The sequence below is a fragment of the Macaca nemestrina genome, chromosome 7 (assembly GCF_043159975.1).
Source record: "Macaca nemestrina isolate mMacNem1 chromosome 7, mMacNem.hap1, whole genome shotgun sequence".
In the NCBI taxonomy this organism is placed as follows: Eukaryota; Metazoa; Chordata; class Mammalia; order Primates; family Cercopithecidae; genus Macaca; species Macaca nemestrina.
In genome coordinates this window covers 138,374,291-138,392,868 of record NC_092131.1, presented here as the reverse complement: position 1 = coordinate 138,392,868, position 18,578 = coordinate 138,374,291, and the positions used below count along the sequence as shown (strand labels likewise).

At 39.0% G+C, this 18,578-nt stretch overlaps 1 protein-coding gene and 1 long non-coding RNA gene across 12 annotated transcripts in view; one reads left to right on the top strand and one right to left on the bottom strand.

The window, feature by feature from the left end:
• Nucleotides 1-18,578, bottom strand: part of LOC105488799 (HECT and RLD domain containing E3 ubiquitin protein ligase family member 1) — a 223,402-nt gene that overhangs the window by 115,466 nt on the left and 89,358 nt on the right. For all 11 annotated transcript variants that reach the window (XM_011753240.3, XM_011753230.3, XM_011753281.3 and 8 more), the window contains exons 9-17: nt 17,028-17,172; nt 16,749-16,920; nt 15,099-15,233; nt 14,309-14,474; nt 8,245-8,370; nt 6,440-6,661; nt 2,512-2,664; nt 2,252-2,384; nt 685-876 (exon numbers count right to left, since the gene is read on the bottom strand). In XM_011753240.3, the coding sequence (XP_011751542.2) occupies nt 685-876; nt 2,252-2,384; nt 2,512-2,664; nt 6,440-6,661; nt 8,245-8,370; nt 14,309-14,474; nt 15,099-15,233; nt 16,749-16,920; nt 17,028-17,172 (1,444 nt within the window). The remainder of the gene's footprint in view (nt 1-684; nt 877-2,251; nt 2,385-2,511; nt 2,665-6,439; nt 6,662-8,244; nt 8,371-14,308; nt 14,475-15,098; nt 15,234-16,748; nt 16,921-17,027; nt 17,173-18,578) is intronic.
• LOC139364454 (uncharacterized) overlaps nt 1-18,578 on the top strand; it is a 114,714-nt gene that overhangs the window by 40,162 nt on the left and 55,974 nt on the right. The window lies entirely within an intron of this gene.

Here is an 18,578-nt window from a genome sequence, read left to right as displayed (position 1 = left end):
GTTCTGAGACACTTTAAAAAAGAAGAAACTGGCCAGGCGCAGTGGCTCACGCCTGTAATCCCAGCACTTTGGGAGGCTGAGGTGGGCGGATCACGAGGTCAAGAGTTCAAGAACAGCCTGGCCAACATGATGAAACCCTGTCTCTACTAAAAATACAAAAATTAGCCAGGCGTAGTCGTGCACGCCTGTAATCCCAGCTACTCGGGAGGCTGAGGCAGGAGAATTGCTTGAACCCTGGAGGCAGAGGTTGCAGTGAGGTAAGATCGTGCCACTGCACTCCAGCCTAGGTGACAGAGCGAGACTCCACCTCAAAAAAAAAAAAAAAAAGAAAAGAATAAACCTGGAAAAACTCCATATAAAGCCTAATCAACATCCTGATATGGCTGTAAACTTGACACTTGGACTAATTGACACTTGATCACTGAACTGTATAATGTTAAAATAAGATAGGCCCTCAAGGTCATCTTTCCAACCCCAGCGCTTTTCCTTTTATGCTCCAGTCCAGGATTCCTTCCAATAAAATAAGAGGCCTTACTTAAACCTGAAAAGTTTTTAAGATTTCAGTGACGAAACTCCTTTGATAGCCTTGGGATAGATAGACTCCAATGGAAAAACACAGTGATGTGTGCAACAGGAACAACTTTTGTCAAGGGCATTATTTGCTCTTTTATTGTCTTTACTTACCATGAAGAGGCCACTGTAACTCCTGGTCTTCTAAAAGATCAGCAGCTGGCAGGAGTCTATTAAGGCAATCAAGAGGTGGCAACAAGTCGAGGAGGTAACTCAATAAAGGCCGAGCCACTGACACAGGGAGTAACAGCAGGGAGTTAACAATCTGGCAGAGCATACTGCCAGCAGCTGAGACGTATATCACATCTATGAAGGGAAAGAAATTAAACATGGGACAATCGTTTCAAATGAACTTTAAAAAAAGGAACCTAAGAAATATTATTTTAGCCTGGAACTAGAGTAGACTCATTCAATAATTCTCTGTTGAACACCCACCTGGTAGCTGATGTAGTATCAGTGTTTATTCACTTTCAGAAAGTACACCAACAAACACTTTATAGCAAAGCATATGCATCCTCCATACCAACAAATTGAAAGGATTATAAATGTTTTCCTTAAAATGCATTATCAATTTCTCATTCGTTAATTTATCTTCATTTTATAATTTACCCAAGAAATATTTACTGACATACCAGGCACAGTTCTAGGTGAGAGGGATACAGCTATGAGCAAAGCAGTCAAAACTTCCTGTCCTCTTGGTGTTTACCTGCTAGTGAGGGAAAGTTTTCATATTTTTTAAACTAAATTTACTTTTTTAAAAATCGAGATCACCTTAAAACATGTGTTTTTATAATCCGTATTGGTTTTAAATCAATTTTGTTTCAATATTTCATTGTATATCAGGGCAGAGAGGGCCATTCAGAAATGAGCTCAGTTTGAACATATTTTAGTTGCTGTGGAACAGCCAAATGGAGGTATCTAATGTGGAATGGTTTCAGTTTCACAGCTTGTTCCTTTCATTCTTTTTTTAGTGGGGGAACTTCAGAGGTGGCTGGTTTTATATAAACATTAAATTTTGGTTGTCTTTTGGATAACAAAGAAAAGACACCCAGTATGCAATTAAAGAATGGCTCTAGGACTCAGGAAAGGTGTTCTCAGCTAGATGGAAATACAGGGGTCATTAATATATACATGGTTGTTAAAGACACTGAAACTAGATAAGACCATTGGGGGAGGAAAGAGAATTGAAGGCAAAATTCGGAGGATGCTCAACATTAGAGGGCATGTCCAAGGAAGAGGAGCCTATAGAAACCCACTGAAAAAGAGGAGTCAGAGGAAAGAGAAAAAAGGACTGTGACTACACAGAAGCCCAAAGAATTTCAAGAAGGAAAGTGAAAAAATGGTAAATGCTGAAGAGAAAGGTAAAGAAACAACAGGTTTAAAAAAAAAAAAAAAAGAGAGAGATTAAAAAATCTTACTTTATGCCATTTAAAATTAATCTTTTTGAGTTTATATCATCCAGTGCCTTTAAATTAGGCCTCTGTCATGCCAAGTAGACTCTTTTCAAGATCAGTCACTGCTAACACTACCCTCAAACCAAGACTAAAGGAATCTTCAATAGAAAGGAGATTCAAGACCGTTCCCATTCGTCAGAGGCTTCTGGTCCTCTTAAGACTTTGGAAAGGCAAGTATTCTTGCTTCTTAATGACTGATTAAATTTGAAATGAAATACCAAACTCACCTCTTAACTTTTGTCCAACACTGCCATTCCAAGGACTTTCTTTGAGCAAATTTGCAGAACGTGAATAAATATCTGTGGCATGAGGCAACAAAAGCTGAAGATGTTTATGAAGCAATGCCACACTGCTTGAGTTCTAAGGAGAAAAAAAGTTCCTAAATTACTACTTTGAAAGATTCAACATACAAAAATACCATGGCCTATCCAAATATCTGAGTTTCAAGGTCCTGATAGATCACCATAAAAGACAAATAATCACATACCTCACTAATGTTATTGATATGGCAAAATGCCAGCAGCTGTTTCTGTAGTGAACATAGCAGTTCATGAAGATGAGCAGGCTGACTGTTTTCTGATGATGATGTTCCAAGTAGAAATTTATCACTATTCTTTTCTAGCTCGCCAAATGCTTGATCCTAAAATGACACACACAACCTACCATAAATCTGATTTAAGCAGCATTATATGGGCCAGGTGCAATGGCTCATGCCTGTAATCCAGCACTTTGGGAGTCTGAGGCAGGCAGATCACCTGTAGTAAGGAGGTTGAGACCAGCCTGGCCAACATGGTGAAACCCCGGTCTCTACTAAAAATACAAAAATTAGCTGGGCATGGTGGCGGGCGCAGGAGGCAGAGGTTGCAGTGAGCCAAGATTGCGCCATCGCACTCCAGCCTGGATGACAAGAGTGAAACTATGTCTCCAAAAAAAAAAAGGGCCGGGCGCAGGAGCTCACACCTGTAATCCCAGCACTTTGGGAGGCCAAGGTGGGCAGATCACGAGGTCAGGAGATCGAGACCACGGTGAAACCCCGTCTCTACTAAAAATAAAAAAAATTAGCCTGGCATGGGTGGTGGCGGGCATCTGTAGTACCAGCTACTTGGGAGGTTGAGGCAGGAAGATGGTGTGAACCCAGGAGGCGGAGCTTGCAGTGAGCAGAGATCGTGCCACTGCATTCCAGCCTAGGTGACAGAATGAGACTCTGTCTCAAACAAAACAAAACAAAAGCATTATATCCTTTCACCCATTACCAATTTTTAAATATTTGCTATAATCCTTATGATACTAGCTATTAGATGGTAAAATTCATCAAGCTACTTCTATTTTTTTCCATTAAAAAAAATAAAAGCAGCTGGGTGCGGTAGCTCACACCTATAGTCCCAACACTTTGGGAGGCCGAGGTGGAAAGACTGCCTGAGGCCAGGAGTTCAAGACCAGCATGGGCAACACAGCAATACTTCATCTCTACAAATTTTTTTTTGTTGTTTGTTTTTAATTAGCTTAGCATGGTGGTGCACACCTCTAGTCCCAGTTACTTGAGAGGCTGAGGTGGGAGGACCACTTGAGCCCAGGAGTTCGAAGCTGTAGTGAGCTATGATGGTGCCACTGTATTCCAGCCTGGGCAACAGAGAGCCTGTCTCTAATAAAATTAAAATTAAAAAAGAGATATGACAACTAAATATAATGTGTGATTCTGCACCAGATCATGAAGGGGAAGGGCTGGGATCAGAAACTGCTATAAAGGACATTACTGGGGCAACTGTAGAAATGTAAATGTAGACTATATATTAAATAACAGTTCTGTATCAATGTTAAATTTTCCGAATTCAATAATTATTCTGCTGTTACGTAAGAAAATGTCCTGGTTTTTTAAAAATACATACTTAATATATGCTTAAATACTTAGGGGCAGCCAGCCATCTGCAATTTACTCTCAAATGATTTAGAGAGAGAAAACAAATTTGGCTGAAGAGCACAGGGGAATTCTTTGAATGATTCCTGTAACTCCTCGTGAGTTTTAAATTACTTCAAGTTAAAAATATTTTTTAAAAAGAGATGCTTAGTATATTTAGAAAATATCAAAACTCTATTTTAAAAAGTTAAAAGAGGCCGGGTGCAGTGACTCACGCCTGTAATCCCAGCACTTTGGGAGGCTGAGGCGGGCAGATCACGAGGTCAGGAGATTGACATCATCCTGGCTAATGCAGTTTTAGTTTCTACTATTTAAACACAAAAAATTAGCCGGGCGTAGTGGCAGGCGCCTGTAGTCCTAGCTACTCTGGAGGCTGAGGTAGGAGAATGGCGTGAACCCGGGAGACGGAGCTTGCAGTGAGCCGAGATGGTGCCACTGCACACTCCAGTCTGGGCAACAGAGCAAGACTCCATCTCAAAAAAAAAAAAAAAAGAAGTTAAAAGCACCATTTAAACAACCACTCAAAGAAAATGGCTGCTACTATAATATTTTTTGGTGTATTTCTTTCCTGATTTTGTCCTTTTAAAATATTTTTCATAATATTGTACTGCATATTCTATTTTTAATCTGCTCTTTTCCAATGGAATCATAACCCATTTTCATAAACCATGTATATACAAAATATAATATTCCATTGAACACATATACCATAAATTACTAACCACTCCTCTATTTTTAGATATTTCTGCTATTTCCAACTTTATTTCCTGTAAATAATCATGTGCTGAATACCTTTAGAAGAAAATTTGGTCTATGTATACACTATACAAGATAGAATATGGGAAAACTGTAGGGCCCTTGCTATAAGTTGTTAATTAGTACTCTTATTTTAAAATCTTAGAACAAATTTGGTTTAAATCACATCAGAAAGAGACATTAATTTATTATTTCAACCCAAAAGCAGTTAGTATTTTATTTCCATTTCCATTAATATATAAATCTGCCTCAGCCCTAATATTCCTTACAACTTTGTTGTAACATTCCCTGTAACTTTGGGGAAAAGTTTTGGTCATTAACAAATGGCTATATACACAACATTGTTCTTATCCATTTGCAGCCATTACTCCTTAACATCAGATTAAATTTACATTCTTAAACCTGAAAGAAAAGAATTTTGTAGGAAGAATTTTCACTCTGACTTAGTGATTAGCCTTTTAATGTGGGTGGGACAGAGCGCTAAGACTTGTATTGGAAGAAAAAGAGTACATAGACCAAGCCCTGAAGAGCCATAGGAAACAATATGAATTGATACACAAACAATTCAAAGTTAAGTTGCACAGTACACTCTGATCCTGTAAGTGCTGATGAGTACAGAGATGTGTAGTTATACACATCTCTGGCTAGATGGGGTTATTTGGGCAAGGTTTCCTAGAATAGTCAAGTCTTACATCACAGATTGGTAGAGAAAAACAACAGGAAATAGGTGTACAATGTACAATTCTGGAAAAGGATGAGCTCAGATAAGAATGGTGTGTGAGCCAATGATAAAGGGTTTGAAGGGTGTTGCTGTTGTTGTTGTTGTTGTTTTGAGACAGGGTCTCGCTCTATCACCCAGGCTGGAGTGCAATGGCACGATCTCAGCTCACTGCAGCCTCTGCCTCCCGGGTTCAAGCAACTCTCCCACCTCAGCCTCCTGAGTGGCTGGGATTATAGGTGCCAGCTACCACGCCTGGCTAATTTTTGCATTTTTGGTAGAGATGGGGTTTCACCATATTGGCCAGGCTGATCTCAAACTCCTGACCTCAGGTGATCCACCCAACTCAGCCTCCCAAAGTGCTGAGATTATAGGCATAAGCCACCGCACCTGGCCTGAAGGAGTTTTAATTTAATACAAAGAAGTTGTATTCTTTAATATAAAGAAGTTATTTAATACAAAGTTATTCCAGCAGTGAGATGCTGAGAAGAGACCAGCAATAGTGACAACAGCTGTAACACCATTAGCACTGAATCATAATGATCTGGCTTAGAACTCAAAGAAATGGCAGGAAAAAAAGATGAATTTAAGAAACACTAGAGATTCAGAATTAATGGCATCCTAATACAGGGAAAGCTATAAGCTCCACTGTCCTCTATCCTACTGACCAACCTATTCTCATTCAGTACTATGTACATTGTTTCATTATAAGATTATGTCTGGCAAGGTTAATGCCTTGCTCATTATTCTTCTCTCTAAAAATGTTCTTGACTATTTTATTCTGTTTATTATTCTACAATATCAGAAAAATCTGGTAAAATTCTAAAATAAATCCCTTTGAACTTCTCAATTACATGTTATTTGGTACCCACAATATTTCAGAAAACCTGAAATATTGTTTTTCCCCTTGGGGGAGAGAGGTCTAGAGTTTAATTTCTATCAAAGGTGTTTAAATGTCAAATTACCTTGACTAAAGAGATCCCTACCCCTTTATTCTTCTTTTACTACAACGAAAGAACAACTTACTGTATAAAATCCTAAATTTCTTAAGAGGGTCTTCATCAAAATTTCAGCCAGGTGGGTATCTGGATGGCAGCTCTGAGTGCCATAAGGTTGATCTGACAGATTTCCGTAGCCAGTACACACAGAAGACAGGTCAGTTGCATCAGAGGGTGAACTATAGCCAAGTAGGGAGGCTACGTGGGTATGATCTTGCAAACTTGTCAGAATGATATCCAGTTGCATTCTCTAAAGAACAATAAAATATGCACAAGTAACTAACATAATATGCACTAGAAAATAAAACAAAAGGATCCCAGAAAAAAACTACACTAATCCACTTAGTATCTTATTAAACAATCATCTTCAGGAAGTATGTAATTATAAAAACTACCCAATTAATCCCATTTAGGAAATGGGATTTAGGAAAATACAATTTATAGGTTTTTATTTTAGTCTTCATTATAATACCTAAATCTCTAAGCTAACATAGCATACTATGCATAATACTTTAGTACTATAAGTAGAGAGGAGTACGAAATGCCAATAAATAGTATGACACACGATTCTACAGCGTGACATTACCAATGACAACTACTTATCCTAACATTTAAAATAAATCACTTGAAATCTAAACTAATGCAAAATACTCGTTAAAAATCATCTGTAGGCTGGGTGCAGTGGCTCATGCCTGTAATCACAGCACTTTAGGAGGCCAAGGCAGGCGGATCCACTTGAGTCCAGGAATTCAAGATCAGCATGGGCAACATAGTGAAACCCCCTCTACAAAAAATACAAAAATTAGCTGAGCGTGGTGGTGCACACCTGTAGTTTCAGCTACTCAGAAGACTGAGGTGGGAGAATCACTTGAGCCCAGGAGGTTGAGCCTACAGTAAGCCGTGATCATGCCACTGCACTCTAGCCTGGATGACAGAGCAAAAACCCTGTCTCAAAAAAAAAAAAAATAATCATCATCATCTGTGGGCCAGGCACAGTGGTCTCATGCCTATAATCCCAGCACTTTGGGAAGCCAAAGCAGGAGGATCATTTGAGGCCAGGAGTTCAAGAACAGCCTGGGAAATACAGCAAGACCCCACAGCTATAAAAATAAGAATAAAAAAATAAGCCAGGTGTGGTGGCACATGCCAGCAGTCTTAGCTACTCCAGAGGAAAAAGCAGTAGGATCCCTTGAGCTCCAGGAGTTCAAGGTTAGAGTGAGCCATGATTGCACCACCCTACTCCAGCGTGGGTGACAGAGCAAGACTGTCCCTAAAAAAGATTTAAAAAGAAAGAAAAGTATCAATAAATATTTTACTGCAAATAAGTACCAATTTTTTTTCCTAAAATCTGTATCTCTGAATCTGATAACTTCTACTTGGTTGAGCAAAAGGTACTATTGCTCAAAGATAAAAATGGAAAAAATAAGTATACTCATATCATCAAATACTTTTTCCTAATGGTCATCTATACTTTTTATACAAACAATTTCAGACAAAGTTCTCAGCATGGAACCAACAGCAGCACATGCAATTGATTTCAACTCAGCATACTACAAATAAACCACAGTGTCTGGCTTAGTACCATAAGAAACACTGGAAAAATTAGTCCTTATTCTAATAATTAGCCCCAAATAATAAATTATCACTTGCTTCACCTAAGGTTGTTAGACACCTGGGAATTCTTCCAGCATAAAACATTAAATAACCAGGATTTACTAGGCCCATCAAGTACTTATGCTCCATGAACACATGGCAATTGATTAGTTTTATTTCCTTCTCAGTTCAAATTTTTATGATACTGCTGATTTACTTACATAGTAAGCAAAGGCCTACCTGTCCTTTAGATAAGCTTTCCCATCTATCAGGCCCTTGAGGTAAAAGAGAATGAAGTAATTCCATCCGTTCTCGTAATGGAGGTAACAGCATGGTTGCTCCCACTGACAAAGTTTCAATTACCACCTAAAATCAAGAGAGAAAAGTGTACTGATTGGCCTGGTTCTTAGTTTTTAATAAAAACACACTTAAAGTGAATTCACTATTAGGATCATGTTAAGTCTAAAAAAGATGGCATGATAAAAAAGAAAGCATGTAAGTCCTCCTTCAGATGCCTTTAAGAAAGCTATGAATAAATATTTTGGATTTGCCACTAAATAACTAATCATCAACCAACAAATATTTAGTGTTGATGCTATAGCATTCAGCCTGGTAAGGCTCTGTGTAAAATGATTCGGGTGCAGAAATGAGTAAGACAAAATCTCTGCTTTCATGAGCCTACAGTCTAATGGGAAAGAAAGACCCTGAGCAAGAAAGTATAAATGTGAAAGGAGTCACATAGGGAAAGTAAAAGGGTGCAGGAACTTGCCTGAACACACAAACATGGCAATTAACATGGCCTATGGGCTCATGGAAGATCTCCCTGAGGATCAGGCATTTAAGAATTACAGAATTAGTAGGACCTGGCTAGACAAAGGTCCAGGTAGTGGGAACGGCATAAGGAATAGTAGCTGCATTATCGTAGGCCTCATAACTTCTCTGGGTCATGGCTTCTTTATCAGTAAAAACAGTGTTGGACTAGATAAAATCCATAGTGCCTGTCAGTTCTAATACTCAATTTTTCTATAAGTCAATGTTCTATTAATAATTCTTTGAATTACTATAATGATTGAAATATTCAAGTACACAAGAAGAATAACCCTTCCATCAAAAAGCATGTGTCCTCTAACACAGTTAAGAACAGAACAAATCTTTAATGACTTTCTCAGGTTACTCTACTCAAACTAAAATAAAGCTAAAATCAAAAGTAAAATCAAATTTTAGCTGTGGAAATTCAACAAAGGTGACTAAGTATTAAGAACTGAGTGCACATATTCTGTTTCCAAAAGGCCATCTAAAACAATGGGCAAGGGTTGGGCAGATAATTCAAAAAGACTCCCCTGCCCAAAATGGTAAAGGAAAATCAGCATCAAAATTTTGGAAACAGAAAGGAACAGATTAAGGGTAACTGACTTAAAAGACCTGAAATGGCTACACCCTAAGTCAAAAATGAGAAAAACCAAACAACACTTCGATTTATACTGTAGAATTCCTAGAGGCTCATACACTTCTGCAAGAGGGAACAAAGGAAGAGCTCAAAACAGGATTGGTTGAAAACTGGTTAAGGTAACAGGCACAGTTGAAGGCAGGAATACCAAACTGAAATTGGGTGATTTTAAGACAAAGTGTTCATTCTGAATATTGAGACTCCTAAACTTTTTCCCCACCAGATGATTGTCACTCAGGTTTATACCTTCTGGCAGTAGCTTAGAAGAGCCTTCCTTTGAAGAATCTCACTAGCCCAGTAGAAAAGACTTTAAGTGACAGGCATGAAATGTTACCTTCCCCTAAAATACAGCCCAGCCACATCAATCTACAATAAATTAGATAAACCTCATCCCTGTGTAGAGAATTTTTAGCATCAATCAGCCTTTCAGCATCACACTTCTTTTTTTGAGATGGAGTCTTGTTCTCGTCTCCCAGGCTGGAATGCAGTGGCACGATCTCGGCTCACAGCAACCTCCACCTCTGTTCAAGCAATTTTCCTGCCTCAACCTCCCAAGTAGTTGGGATGCGCCACCATGCCCAGGTAATTTTTGTAGTTTTAGTAGAGACGGGGTTTTACCATGTTGGCCAGGCTGGTCTTGAACTCCTGACCTCAGGTGATCTGCCCACCTCAGCCTGCCAAAGTGCTGGGATTAGAGGCATGAGCCACCACGCCCAGCGATAGCATCACACTCTTACCCATTATTGGGAAGTCAAAGGTTATTAGAAATTTGAGGAAAGCCTTTATTTTGAAAGAGACTAAAACTAACAGAAATGGTCTAATTAAACAAAGAAAGTACACAGGGAGAAACAAGAACAAAAAATAGTATCTTCAAAAATGTAAGTCAGAATGGAAGGCTATTAAAAAAGGAACACTTCGAGAATGAAGAGCTCTTATAAATTAAAAAGATAAAAGAAAGAGAAAAATCTCAATAGAAGGGGTAGAACATAGAATTAAATTTCTTATAAAGTAGAGGGGGGAAAAAGACGGAAAACAGGAAGGAAAACACAAGAAAATTAGGAGGACTGGCTCAGGAGGTCAAGTATCCCAATAATGAGTTCCAGAGAGAAAGAAAGAACACAGAAAACAATGAAGAGGCAATCGACAAAACATTTCCAGATTTTTTTGTGTGTGTATTTTTTAATAGAGAAGGGGTTTTGCATATTGGCCAGCTGATCTTCAATTCCTGGTCTCAAGTAATCCGCCCACCTTGGCCACCAAAAGTGCTGGGATTACAGGCATGAGCCACTGTTCCTGGCCAAGATAATTTTTTAATATTGAAGGCTATAACTTTCCCCACATCAGTTCATATCATCACATCCAGCTAATTTTTTTTTGTATTTTTAGTAGAGATGGGGTTTCACCATGTTGGCTAGGAAGGCATCTATCTCTTGACCTTGTGATCCGCCCACCTTGGCCTCCCAAAGTGCTGGGATTACAGGCGTGAGGCACCGCGCCCAGCCTGATTGTGTATTTTCAAATAGCCTGTCTTCAAGCTCACTAATTATTTATTCTGCCATCAATTCCAATTAGGACTCTGAGGCATTCTTCGAAATGCCAACTGCATTTATCAGCTCCAGAATTTCCACTTGATTCTTTTAAATTATTTTAATCTGTTACATTTATCTGATAGGATTCTGTATTCCTTCTCAGTGCTATCTTGAATTTCTTTGACTCTCCTCAATACAGATATTTTGAATTTTCTGTCTGAAAGGTCACAAATCTGTTTCTCCAGGATTGGTCCCTGGTGCCATATTTAGTTCATTTGGTTAGGTCATGGATGGTGTGGATGCTAGTAGATATTGAAGAGTTAGGTATTTATTGTAGTCTTCACTGTCTGGGCTTATCTGTACCCATCCTTCTTGGGCTTTCCAGATATACCTTGGGCTTTCCAGATATTTTAAAGGACTTGGGTGTTGTGATCTAAACTGTATCTGCTTTAATAACATTGTGGTTCTTGCAGCCTCGTAGTGGTACCACCTTGATGGTCTTGGACAAGATCTGGGAGAATTCTCTGGATTATCAGGCAGAGACTCTTGTTCTCTTCCCTTACTTTCTCCCAAACAGTCTCAGTGTCTCTCTCTCTCTCTCTCTCTCCTCAGCCACCTAAAGCTGGGGGTGGAGTGACACAAGCACCCCTGCGGCCACCACCACTATGACTACACTGGGTCGGACCTGAATCCAGCAAAGCACCAGCACAGCACTGGGTCTCACCCAAGGCTTGCCGTAAGCACTCCCTGGCTATTGCCTATGTTCGCTCAAGGCTCTGTGGTTCCACAATCAGCCAGTGGAAAAGCCAGCGAGGCCATGTCCTTTCCTTCAGGGGAGCAAGGTCCCCCAAGCCTCAGGTGGGTCTAGAGGTGCCATCTGGGAGTCAGGGACTAGAGTCAAAAACCGTAGAGGTCTACCCAGTATTCTATTGTACTATGGCTGAGCTGACACTCAAACCACAAAACACAGTCTTTTTCATTCGTGCCTCCCCTTCCAAAGCTAGACGAGCCTCACCCCAATAGCTACCACCACCCCAGGCCACAAGGAGTATTGCCAGACAGGCATCAATGTTCCCTTAAGCTTAAGGCCCAGGGATTCTTAAGTTAGCTTATGGTGAATACTGCCTGGCCCGGGACTCACCCTTCAGGGCAGTGGGTTCTTCTGTAGTCCAGGGCAGGTCTAGAAATGCCATCTAAGAATCAAGTCCTGGAATCAGGGATCCCAAGAGTGTATCTGGTACTCTATCCCTCCGTGGCTGTGCTGGTACCTGAAGCCAGAAAGTCTCAGAGCCTCACACAAAGTCCTTGACGTAGTAGCTGGGTATCAATGCTGGTTATTCACAGCCCATGGGATCTTAAGTTAGCAGCTGATGCATGTGGCCAGTACTGAGTCCTTTTCTTCAAGGCAGTGGGTTCCCTTCTGGCCCAGGGTATGTCTAGAAATGTCATCTGAGAGCTGGCACCTGGAACGGGGAGCTTTGTGACTCTGACTGGTCCCCTATCCTGCTGTGATCAAGTGGTATCTAAGACGCAAGACAAAGTCCTGCCCAGTCTTCCCTCTCAAGTGGAAGAAAGGGGTCTCTTTTGGAGCCATGAGCTGTGTAGCCTGGCGTTGGGGTCGGGGTGGTGGGGGGTGAGCCAGCACTCCCTTGGTTACCCCAGCTGGTGTCTCCGTATGTCACGTGCCCCTCTGTCCACTGTCTCTGGGATCAGTTCAGCACTAGGACTCGCCTAAGAGTTGCAGTCCTTTTGGCCTAGGCTGCCTTTCAAGTTTATTTGGAGACACACAGCATTATAGCCCTCAGTGGTGAGCCTTGCAGGAATTCAAATTTAGACCACTGAGATCAGCAATTCCCCTCTGGCTAGGGTTGGTTTAAATGCTCCCTCTGTGGACTGGTGTCAGCTGAGTTTGGTCCCGTTTTCCTTTCTTCTCTAACAGGATAGCACTGAGTTCAATGCCTCACAATTGCTGTTTTCTCCCTCCCCCAGCACCCAGAGACACTCTCTGCACCACAGTGCCACTGCTGCAGGGAGAGGAGTGGCACTGCCAATTCAGGACTGTTTTTTCTATCTCTTCAGCGCCTCTTTCAGCAATATGAAGTTAAAACTAGGTAGTGTAAGTGCTCACCTGATTTTTGGTTCTCATGAAGGTGCTTTTTTCTGTGTAGAGTTGTTAAACTGGTACCCTTGGCAGGGGGAATGATCAGTGGAGCCTTCTATTCCACCATCTTACTCTGCCTCTCAATTTCCCTTTTGATTTCTGTAATGTCAGTAGTAATATCTCATCTTTCATTCCTGATTTGAGTAATTTAAGTCCTCTCTGTTTTTTCTTGGTTAGTCCAGCCAGAGATTTGTTGATTTTGTCTTTTCAAAGAACGAACATTTAGTCTCCTTGATCTCCTCAACTGTTTTTCTATTCTTCATTTTTTAAATTTCACTCTAATCTACATTAGTTCCTTCTTTCTACTTGCTTTGGGTTGAGTTGGCTCTTCTTTTTCTAATTTCTTAAGGTAGAAGGTTAAACTACTGATTCGATATATTTCTTTTTTTTAAAATACAGATGTTTATAAGCTATAAATTTTCCTCCAAGCACAGCTTTAGCTGCATTTCATGAGTTTTGGTATGTTCAAATTTTGTTTTCATTAATCTTAAGTATTTAAAAATTTATCTTGTAATTTCTTTATTTGATCCATTGATAATTTAGGAGTGCACTGGTTTAAAAATTACTGTACTTTCTATTATTACCTGCCAAAAGAGTTTATTTTCTGTATTTTGTATTACAAATATTTATTTTTAAGTTTCCCCCAAATTTAATATTGTATTATAATACTAAATATTCTTTTTCAAACTATACTCTCCTTATTTATAATCAGTATTCTATTCTAGGCCACTTCTTCCTCCTTAACCTGACCTTTCTCTCCTTAGCTCTGGTGAACAGTTCTAGTAGATGACCCAGTCCACTTATTCAGTTACTACTACTGACCAAGCCCATGCACTAGCTCCTTGCCCTCAGGAACTCATCTTCTCGTGAAAAAAGAGTGACATGTTTATAAATAAGCAACTAGACTAGAATACAATGTGATGTAATGAGAACATACACAAGAAAAACCAAATCTGGTGGGAGGGCAGGAATAAAAAGTTTCTTAGAGATGGCATCTGACCTTTGTCTCAAAGGATGAGTTAACAAAAAATACTCTCACCAAGAAAACAGGAGTAAGAGAAACAACATCCAATTGAAATTGTTCAACGTACAGTTGAATATATTGTATAGCTAAAATCTCAGAGAAAGATGTGATTTGAGATAGATTCACAAGTCCTATTCTCTTACCTCTTGGATTTCATCTGGGACAGTTGAGTCCATCAGTCTGAAGAGCAAATTTCGAAGTGGACCTGCCTGCCTCCCGAGAATGCTGGTAGCTACCCCTCCCGCAAGTGCAAGAGCAAGGTGATTTGAAAGTAGCTTCAGGCACAGCTTGAGAAAACTGTGGTGTTCTCTGAAACCAAATAAATTTCTATGAATTTTTGGAACATAAAAGTGCATGTGCTATCCAGTTTGGGTAACATTTTTTTCACTTCAAAAATTTTGCTGGCCAGATGCAGTGGCTCATGCCTGTAATCCCAGCACTTTGGGAGGCCGAGGTGGGTCAATCACCTGAGGTCAGGAGTTTGAGACCAGCCTGGCCAACATGGTGAAACCCCGTCTCTACTAAAAATACAAAAATTAGGTCAGTGTGATGGCAGGTGCCTGTAATCCCCACTACTCAGGAGGCTGAGGAAAGAAAATCACTTGAACCTGGGAGGCAAAGGTTGGCGTGAACTGAGATCATGCCACTGCACTTCAGCCTGGGTGACAGGGCAAGACTCTGTCTCAAAAAAAAAAAAAAAAAAAAATTGTCAAGTCACGAACAACAGTAATTTTTAAAACATGATTTGTGAAATTATGAGTAACTTTTTCCTAGAAGTTATTATCAATAAGTAACTAAGTTTAGCTCTTTTCTAGATTATAAAAAAGTTCCACATAATTTGGGAAAACAAACAAGAAAGAACAGTAAGTCAAAACTCAAAAGGAATAATTTATACACATGCACACACACATACAAAACATACATATAACATACCTTGATGAAGGGAAAGGGAGTGGGGGAATCTCACTGTTTATTTTATCACAGTATCTCTCAAGAAAAGAACGCAGGTGTGAGAAGGTACTCTCTTCAAGATCTACACAATAAGGTCGGTGCCATGCAACAACTTGTCTAGAAGGACACATAAGAAAATAATAAAACAGTCTTAAATTGACATTTTTATCCATAATCAAAAACGAAAATTAAAACATATATTGGCCGGGCATGGTGGCTCATGCCTGTAATCTCAGCACTTTGGTAGGCCAAGGAATGCAGATCACCTGAGGTGAGGACTTCAGGACCAGCCTGGCCAACATGGTGAAATCCCATCTCTACTAAAAATATAAAAATTAGTCGGGCATGGTGGTGTATGCCTGTAGTCCCAGCTACCTGGGAGGCTAAGGCAGGGGAACTGCTTGAACTTGGGAGGCAGACAATGCAGTGAGCAGAGATTGTACCACTGCACTCCAGCCTGAGCGACAGAGTCAGAATCCATCTCAAAAAGTACATATATACATATATACATTAAAGCTAAATGATTTCAACAAGATACAAAGACATTATTGATTATGAAAGTGATAAAAGCTTTCATTTTAGTGACTACGGAGAACCAAGAATTTGCCATCTTTAAGAAGAAAACATACAACCACCACCTGTTTTGGAAGGTTTGGATGTCCACTCATCTGAAAGCAGAGGGCTGAGTCACATGATCTACTAAAGCCCCTCTGGTTCTAAGAGTCCAGAAGATGTATACTTCATATTAAGAAAAATATCCTGACTCTATAGAGTGATATACTGAAATCTATTAAAAGACAAAATCCTGAAATTTCTTATGAATACTTTTAAGATCTTGGGACCCAACTCTCTACATATGAAGTGGGAAGTTGGATATTTAATGCTAACAGCAAATTATTTATATTCAACTTATTTATTTTGACTTTTGCGTTAGAGGAATAACTTTCGATAAATACTTTTAATTGGTTAGAATATCATTTAAAAACCCTCTGAGTCAAAGGCATAGAATGCAAATAAAATACATTCTAAGCTATAGATTAGCCCATGTGTATCTGAAAATATCTGAAATAACCCAAACATTCTTTAAAATTCAATCTCCTAATAGTAACTAAAACTTACCTACCTGATTGACTTAACACACACAGTTAGCACTTTAGGAAAAAGCTAAGTTTCTGCAAAAAGTAACCTCCTTGATTTAAAAGTATGACAATTTTTTTTTTTTTTCAAAAAAAAAAAAATTTCAAAAAGCAACCAGATAATGTTAACTGCGGTTAAACATTAAATCATTAAAGCCTAGTTCTGATTTTGATTATTTTAAGTTCCTCTTGATATGCAGCCATTCAATTTTTTTAAATCAGCATGTAGAGATGAGAGAGAATTCAAAATGTTTAAAAGACAATGTCTTCAATACTGGGTATGACTTCTTGTTTCTGAAACATGTCTAACCTCAACATTCAAATCAAAAGAAATCCAATGTCATTTCTATGATAGAGAAAAAGCAATACTATATATGTCCATAAGAGTATTTTATGAACAAAGCACAATTATTTCTGTTTTTATTAGTGTTTCTACTTTCTATTGGTGTCTCTTGGGTTAAAACGCACAAGATTTTTTAAACATAGGCACTCTTACCTGTCCCTAGGAAGAGCAGTCCATGCCAGACTATGTGATGTTCCAGCTGAAATCTGCTGAATAGCTATGCCATCTAAGCCACTCACTTTCTTTGGTTTAGTAATAGGACCTGTGGAATTTCCCTGACCACATTGCCCCATTGAATTATTGCCCCAGGCATAAACTTCATTATCTAAAAACAAAATATAAAGTATTATATAAAAGGAAAGCCAAATTCAAATGTAATACATTTCACAAGACAACAGTTAATACTATTTCCTTAAAAACAAATGACTTTACCATGAGAAAGAGCCAAACAATGACTGTCTCCAATAGAAACATCAACTATTCTTGTGGCAGCCAGTTCTTCAATAAGCTTGGGTCTCAAAGCAGTAGCTTCTGAAGAACCACAACCTAGACAAGCTCCGCAGCCCCAAGCATAGACCTGAAAAAAACAGAAATACACTACACATAACTTCCTGAGATGATTAGATTGTTGGTTTAGGGAGAAACAAAATCTATGAAACTAAAGCATGGTTTGATAGAACTTTCTGATGTTAAAATCATTTTGATCATTTTAAAGATTGTTACAGCAATTTATCATGCTGCCTTTAGGCATTCACTGTATAGGCAAACAGCTGATCTGAAAATAAAAATAATTGATCATAGAAAAAACAGAAAGGTTTTCAGAGAGGGTCTGCTAAACCACTAATTGGCTTGCAATTTGTTATATTTGCCCCATCTTACCAGCTTTGAAAATACTGTCTAAAAACTTCTCCTTTATGTGTTTCTCACTATTCTGGTGAGATTTAAGATCAGAACAAGGTATGATAATATAAAATGGATTATATAAATCACAAAACTGATGTTTATTATTTAGTTTTAGAAATACCTCACCTCATTGTTACAATCATCACTTACAAAGAGGGTCATGTGAAGCAGTAGCAAGATAGTTCCCCTTTATCATCTTCATTTTTGACTAATCAATACCAAAATAAGCACTAACTGATTTAAGATGCTTGGGGAAAGGGTTAGGTGGGGGGAATAAAAATTTTGTCTTTGGCAAGACAAATAGGTGAGTGACTGCCAATCTGGCAACCCAAAATCAACAAAATCAAAACAATCAGCGATCTGAATGATTTTTTTTATCTTCAATAGATTTTGGTAAGATTATATAGACTGTTATCTTTATGCCATCAAATCTGAGAATTTGTCTTTGTCTTGCAATTATTTTAGGAAAGACTGCTGCTGAGAGATTAAACCACTTCAATTAAAAATAAAGAGCACTGTACAGGTGTAGTGGCTCAAGCCTGTAATCCCAGCACTTTGAGAGGCTAAGGCAAGAGGATCACCTGAGTTCAGGAGTTCAATACCAGCCTGGACAAGGTGGCAAGACCCGATCTCCACAAAAATTTTAAAAATTGCCCAAGCATTGTGGCACAGACCTGTGGTCCCAGCTACTCGGGAGCCTGGGCGGGGAGAATCTCTTGAGCCCAGGAGGTCAAGGCTGCAGTGAGCCATGTGTGTGCCACTGTACTCCAGCCTGAGCAATAGAGTGAGACCCTGACTTCAAAATAAAACAAAATGAGAACATATATTTATACTTGTTTCCAGATAACTTACTTAAGTATAGAATACAACAAAATTCCAGTACATAAGGCATATTTTAGGAGATGTTAGGAACTAAAGATAAGGACAATGAAATAACATATAGTCAAAATCATCACAGAAAATTTTCCTAAATTACTCATGAAGTATAATATACAGTCATGTACCATTCGGTCAATAACAGACCACATTATACAACAGTGGTCCCGTAAGATCTAATGGAGCTTTGATGCCAGTATTTTT